The following is a 6,532-nucleotide window of genomic DNA, read 5'->3' as shown; positions in this document are numbered from 1 at the left end:
AGAGAGAGAGAGAGAGAGAGAGAGAGAGAGAGAGAGAGAGAGAGAGAGAGAGAGAGAGAGAGAGAGAGAGAATTCATGAAAAACAAGACTGTATATTCAATCAATCGCTTGATTGTTCCATTGACATTCTCAAACTGTATTATTATTACGATTTTAAGAAATGCAAACACCAAGTTTGCTTATTCAAATACACTATTGTAGTTAATGCATGGGATCCTTGTCGGTAGTTATCTAGTTTTTGGGCCCGAACTGTGCCTGAAGAAAATCAACTACTTTCTTGTCAAGTTGGAAGGCCTTGGCGAGAACATCATCGGAGATGGGCAGGTTTGTTCCGAAGACGGCATTAGCTATGGTGATCACACCTGGGTTCTGACTTGCCAGAGCGGCAATGGCCACCGCATTGGTCTGTCCAACATTGAATTGGAAGTGAATGAGACCTATTGGAAACACAAACACATCACCCTTATTGAGGACCTTTGATATGAGCCGATTTTCGCCATTTGCAAGGTTAGAGGTGACGAAACCAACGAGGAGGGTGCCCTCTTGAACTACAATCATCTCAGTGCCCCTTGGGTGTGTGTGGGGAGGGTTTAGTCCATAGGGTGCAAAGTCTATGCGAGCCATGGAGATGCCAAGAGTGTTGAGTCCTGGTATTTGGACCACGTTCACTGCGGTCACATTGGACCCAACTCGGTTATTTGTGTTGCGTGGCATGTCAAGCCCTGGGAAGAAGAAATCGCTTGCTTGAGCGAGCATTGGGTCCTTGCAAACCACGCCATTGACTAACACTGAGAAGGAAAAACATCAAAAAAGATCAGCCAATAAAAAAAAACATAACCCATGCACGTAGGGCCGGTGTCCACACGCAGAGTAAATGCAATAACAATATTTCTCAAGTCATCTAGCCAAACCCCACAATACCTACCAAAAATGGAATTGAGTTTGCACAAACACGTGATTATCATGATACTAATGGAAGTTATATTGAGAAATAAAAAAAAAGCATTTGTACCTGGAGACATATTGTCAGCAACACAAAAGTCCTGTAGAGGACTGGGATCAGCGGCAAAGGTAAGAGAAGATGCCAAGGAAAGGAGTACAAGTACAAGGAGGGGAGTAGCCTTCTCCATTTTATCAATCTAAAGAAGAGTATTGGGTGCAAGTGTTTTGACGGTGTGGAAGAAGCTTAGAAAGGGTGCATATTTATAGCAGAGAGAGAGAGAGAGATAGATAGAGAGATGCATGGCTTAGGGGTCATGTGATTTCATGGAAATGGTCTTGTTACTACCAAATCAATACACGGTTTAACAACTACGCTATCTAATCTAATTTTTTATCCAAGTAGATCTTTTCCAGCAAAGAATAGAAGCAATCATCGGACTTGTTTTTCTGTGTAAATTTTGTTTTTAATATTTTGAAATGGTAAGATCTAAATTAATAAGTGGAGCGAGCCCCACGAGCTGGTCGTAAGTATACAAAGAAAAATAAAAAACGACATATTATGCAGGAAGAAAACCAAAGATCCAATTCACTCCATCTCTCGCAAAACCGTCCGCTACACTATTAGCCGAGGGTTGGACATGCTGAAATCAAACTGGGTGATCTCCCACACGGCCTCAAACAATGCCTACCCTATTTATACCATGTATATATTCCCAAAATACTTACCCATTTGATTGCTAATTTGCAGACCTTTTTTTAAGGTTGGCCAATACCACTCTAATTAGGAAATTGATTTTTCCCGACCCCTCTTCAGCATTTCCTTCTCCTTTTGTTAATCTTTTCTTAAGAATGGCTACATTTCCACCTTTTGTTTGCCTTTCTCTGAAAATAGTCATTTCCAAGAAAGCACAAACAAAAGGATGGATATGCTGAGGAATGAGGTAGAAATTAAAATTTCACTTGTAATTATTAAAAAAAACTTATGGCATCTCTAAAATTTTTTATTTTAGTTACTTCGTTATTAAAGATTTTTTGCGAAATCTTAGTTAGATTGTAAATAAAATAATAAATATATTTTAAACTCCTTTTACCATTTGGTTGTTTTTCAAATATGCAATTTGAGAAAAAAAAATGGCGTCGATTTTCTATCGTTGAAGCTGTTGATCTGGTGGACCCCAACTCACACCGAAAGGCCATCCATCATCTACGCTAAAACTATGGTAGGATGATCCTAACCCACTGATGGCAATTTTTTCAAAAAACGTCTTAAAGAATTTAAAAACGATTTTTTCAATAACTTAATATCATAAATTTTGGGGGCAACTAAGACGCCCTTATCTATATATTTGTTCCAATATGGCTCCAATAGTATATCTACTACTACCTAATACATCTTTTTTCCCAACTTGACTTTCATTAGGTTGGATAATTTAATTAAGGGAAAATTACAGATACACCCCCTCAAATATGGTAAAATTCCACTTCTAACCCCGTGGTATCAAAGGTACCAAAGACACCCCCTTAGTTTTCAATAATGCTTGTTATATGACGGGGTGTACAGGAACGAATAAATTGTTAGGGGGTGTCTTTGATGGATTTTGAACTATAGGGTGAAAAGTAGGGGATCTACTTAAAAATGTCAGAAAGTTGAGGGGTAGCCTTTGGTACCTTCGATACCACGGGGTTAGAAGTGGAATTTCGCCCTAGTTGAGGGGGTGTATCCTGTATTTTTCCCTTTAATTAATGCCCTATTTATCTGAAAAAGGGCACCACTTATTGAGCGGGAAAGGCATACTCTATATGTAGCTAATCCAAGGGGTTTATTCCATATATAAATTAGAGAAATGATAATGGGAATGGCTGCCTTGCAAAAACCAGCTAAAGGTCGCTCCACATTGGTCCATCCCAACAAAAATCATTTGAAAGAGCACAGGAAAATATGAAAATGGCACGGACAGATATTAAATTAATGGAAAAAGAAATCCACCTTGATCAGAAGTCCCAATAGGAGCGCCCATGCAGATGGTTTTTTGCAAGGGCACCATTCATTTTAGCATTTTCGTCTTGAAATTATATATGAAAGGAGGCCAATCCAAAGAATTGCTTATCCAAGGATGTGTATCCTCCAACGACAGAGAACAATGCAGTTCCATGCCACGTCCAGTTTTATACATTTTCAAAGTTTCTGTTCCCACTAATTATTGATTTGTTGAGCTGAGTATACGTCATTTCACTAAACTAGGTGACGAGGTAGTTGTGAACTTGTGATGTGGAAAACCCCCTTGCGAGATTGTTAGATGAAGTAATTAAAAACTTGTGGGGCCCACCTAATTCAAGTCCATCGTATAGTCATCTAGAAAGCATACAAAACTCCTTTTGCATGTTAATTTATTTTTAGGGCGCTGATATTTTCGCCCTTGACGGCCCCCTTGGAGGCTAGTTTCCCTCTTGACAGCCCACTAACTATAAAGTACGATTCCCATCTACTTTTTACCGACGAAGCAGTCATTTCCTTTTTCTCTCCCCTTCCAGGATAAAATCACCCCACTCTACTCTACAGCTGTACAATACTACATCAAGCAAGGTAGGCCCCACCATAGGATGATCCAAACCATCCATTTGATTGATCCCAACTTAATTAGGTTGTGCTCAAAAAATCATTCTGATAGGATGATCCTAGCCCTCCGATCCAAACCGAGATTTTAATTTTTCCCCTCTATTTCTCCCACAATTCGGTTATTCGGTTATAACTGAATAACCGAATTTTTATTCGGTTCGGTTTCGGTTACCGAAATTTGGTAACTGAAATTATTTCGGTTACCAAATTTCGGTCTATTCGGTTCGGTGAAAACCGAATAACCACCCCTACCTACAATTGGGCCTTAATGTTACTGTAAGACCTGAACCATAGGATGATCCAAACCATCTATTCGATGGCCCACAACTTAAATAGGTTTCACTCCAGAATATCATTTTCAAAATATCATTTTCAAAGGATGATCGCAACCCTCAAATCTATAGAGGTTTCTCTTTAGATCAGAGGGCTAGGATCATTCTTTGGAAATAATATTTCGCGGTGCAACCTATTTACGTTGTGGGCCATCGAATGGATGGTTTGGATCATCCTATGGTGGGACCTACCTTCCTCACAAATTAAAACAAATTAATTATTGGGCCCACCAACAGTTCATGCACGTTGGAGAGAGAGAGAGACACCGGATTGGAGTAGTGTTGTATCGGTTAAAAGTAGATAGGAAACATGCTTTATGGATTGGCCGCGAGATACAAAGTCAAAGTCTTATTGAAAGGCTATTTCGTGTGTGTTAAATACATTCAGCAATATAATAAAGTTCTTTTGTGTTCTGTTCTCTTCTGTGTTTCTGTATTACTTGTTCTTTAAATTCTACAAAGTGGTATCAGACCAGAAAGGCTGGGGACAATTTCAAAAGAAGATCGGCACGGGTTCGGTAAGTTGGCAATATGGCAGGCAATACCAATTCTTCAAGTTTTCAGCAAAACGTTCCTTTGTTTAAAGGTGCTAATTTTCAGTTTTGGTCTACTATGATGAAGACATTGTTTATGTCACGTGATATATGAATCCTTTTGAATATCCCGACTTTGTTCATTCGTATATTTTGATCTTAGTTACTTGTGTTTGATCATGCTTGTAAATCTCCACTGTGAACTTTTGAAATACGCGACCATGCTTCTCGTTGCATGTTTCAGTTTCAGCTACATTTTTAGTCTCGGGATGTGATTTGATCCTGTTTGGTTCGTATCTTGGCAAAATAATTCTCTGATTACTCATTCTATGCCTATTTTACTTCACATTGGTCCTTGCCTCCTACTTCGGTTCTTATTATTGTGGCCATGCTTCACATTTCAGTTTCGGTTTCTACATGTAAATTTTGTATGTTCTATTTTGGCTCTTATCGATTTGTGGTAATATGAATCCTTGATTATTTACCTTGTCTTAAGTATACTTTGTGTGGTTCCAAATCACTTGTGATGAACCCTATGTGAATTTCTTTGTGATGAACTATAAAAGATAACCATCAGAATGTGTAGTGTATCCCTCGCTTTAAGTTTGGGCTTCACTTTGACTTTCTGTTTCCCATCAGTGGGTTAGGATCATCCTGTTGCAGACTTCATGATCGGTGTGTGTGTGTGTGTGAGAGAGAGAGAGAGAGAGAGAGAGAGAGAGGAATTCATGAAAAACAAGATTGCATAGTAAATCAATCCCATGATTACCCAAGTGACATACTCAAACTGTATTATTATTACTATTTTAAGAAATGCAAACATCAAGTTTGCTTATTCAAATAGACACTACGGTAGTTAATGCATGGGATCCTTGTCGGTAGTTATCTAGTTTTTGGGCCCGAACTGTGCCTGAAGAAAATCAACTACTTTCTTGTCAAGTTGGAAGGCCTTGGCGAGAACATCATCGGAGATGGGCAGGTTTGATCCGAAGACGGCATTAGCTATGGTGATCACACCTGGGTTCTGACTTGCCAGAGCGGCAATGGCCACCGCATTGGTCCGTCCAACATTGAATTGGAAGTGAATGAGACCTATTGGAAACACAAACACATCACCCTTATTGAGGACCTTTGATATGAGCCGATTTTCGCCATTTGCAAGGTTAGAGGTGACGAAACCAACGAGGAGGGTGCCCTCTTGAACTACAATCATCTCAGTGCCCCTTGGGTGTGTGTGGGGAGGGTTTAGTCCATAGGGTGCAAAGTCTATGCGAGCCATGGAGATGCCAAGAGTGTTGAGTCCTGGTATTTGGACCACGTTCACTGCGGTCACATTGGACCCAACTCGGTTATTTGTGTTGCGTGGCATGTCAAGCCCTGGGAAGAAGAAATCGCTTGCTTGAGCGAGCATTGGGTCCTTGCAAACCACGCCATTGACTAACACTGAGAAGGAAAAACATCAAAAAAAGATCAGCCAATAAAAAAAAACATAACCCATGCACGTAGGGCCGGTGTCCACACGCAGAGTAAATGCAATAACAATATTTCTCAAGTCATCTAGCCAAACCCCACATTACCTACCAAAAAATGGAATTGAGTTTGCACAAACACGTGATTATCATGATACTAATGGAAGTTAAATTGAGAAATAAAAAAAAGCATTTGTACCTGGAGACATATTGTCAGCAACACAAAAGTCCTGTAGAGGACTGGGATCAGCGGCAAAGGTAAGAGAAGATGCCAAGGAAAGGAGTACAAGTACAACGAGGGGAGTAGCCTTCTCCATTTTATCAATCTAAAGAGGAGTATTGGGTGCGAGTGTTTTGATGGTGTGGAAGAAGCTTAGAATGAGTGTTTTAATAAGTGGGGCTTGCCCCACCACCGAACTGGTCATGAGTACAGAAAAGAAAATATACAAAGAAAAATAAGAAACAACATATTATGGAGGAAGAAAATCAAAGATCCAATTTACTCCATCTCTCGCTAAACGGTCCGCTACCCTATTAGCCGAGCGAAGGACATGCTGAAATCAAACTGGGTGATCTCCCACATGGTCTCGAACAATGCCTACCCTATTTATACCTACTCATTTGATTGCTAATTTGCAG

General features: G+C 39.8%; 2 protein-coding genes across 2 annotated transcripts; both read right to left on the bottom strand.

Annotated features, from left to right (window-relative positions):
- Nucleotides 1-231: 231 nt before the first annotated feature.
- On the bottom strand, nt 232-1,130 carry LOC143883206 (germin-like protein 8-2). Its single transcript, XM_077386557.1, has 3 exons — nt 1,013-1,130; nt 525-788; nt 232-437 (listed from the first exon to the last, which is right to left on the bottom strand). Exons 1-3 carry the CDS (start codon nt 1,128-1,130, stop codon nt 232-234), a joined length of 588 nt encoding a protein of 195 aa, XP_077242672.1.
- A 4,180-nt stretch (nt 1,131-5,310) lies between these two features.
- LOC143883205 (germin-like protein 8-2) lies at nt 5,311-6,210 on the bottom strand. The gene is made up of 2 exons (XM_077386556.1): nt 6,093-6,210; nt 5,311-5,867 (listed from the first exon to the last, which is right to left on the bottom strand). The coding sequence occupies exons 1-2, from the start codon at nt 6,208-6,210 to the stop codon at nt 5,311-5,313; spliced, it is 675 nt and encodes a 224-aa protein (XP_077242671.1).
- Between the last annotated feature and the right edge of the window lie 322 nt (nt 6,211-6,532).

The sequence above is a fragment of the Tasmannia lanceolata genome, unplaced genomic scaffold, assembly GCF_043159265.1.
Source record: "Tasmannia lanceolata isolate RefF3 unplaced genomic scaffold, GAP_Taslan_0.1 ptg000008l, whole genome shotgun sequence".
Lineage (NCBI taxonomy): Eukaryota > Viridiplantae > Streptophyta > Magnoliopsida > Canellales > Winteraceae > Tasmannia > Tasmannia lanceolata.
Note: the sequence above shows the minus strand (reverse complement) of the source record. Positions and strands in the feature narration are given on the sequence as shown.

Coding starts and splice junctions, on each gene's coding strand:
- LOC143883206 (XM_077386557.1), bottom strand. CDS start 1,130: ATGGAGAAGGCTACTCCCCTCCTTGTACTTGTACTCCTTTCCTTGGCA. Junction 789..1,012: donor TGCTGACAATATGTCTCCAG/GTACAAATGCTT, acceptor TTTCCTTCTCAG/TGTTAGTCAATGGCGTGGTT. Junction 438..524: donor AGAGGGCACCCTCCTCGTTG/GTTTCGTCACCT, acceptor TGTTTCCAATAG/GTCTCATTCACTTCCAATTC.
- LOC143883205 (XM_077386556.1), bottom strand. CDS start 6,210: ATGGAGAAGGCTACTCCCCTCGTTGTACTTGTACTCCTTTCCTTGGCA. Junction 5,868..6,092: donor TGCTGACAATATGTCTCCAG/GTACAAATGCTT, acceptor TTTCCTTCTCAG/TGTTAGTCAATGGCGTGGTT.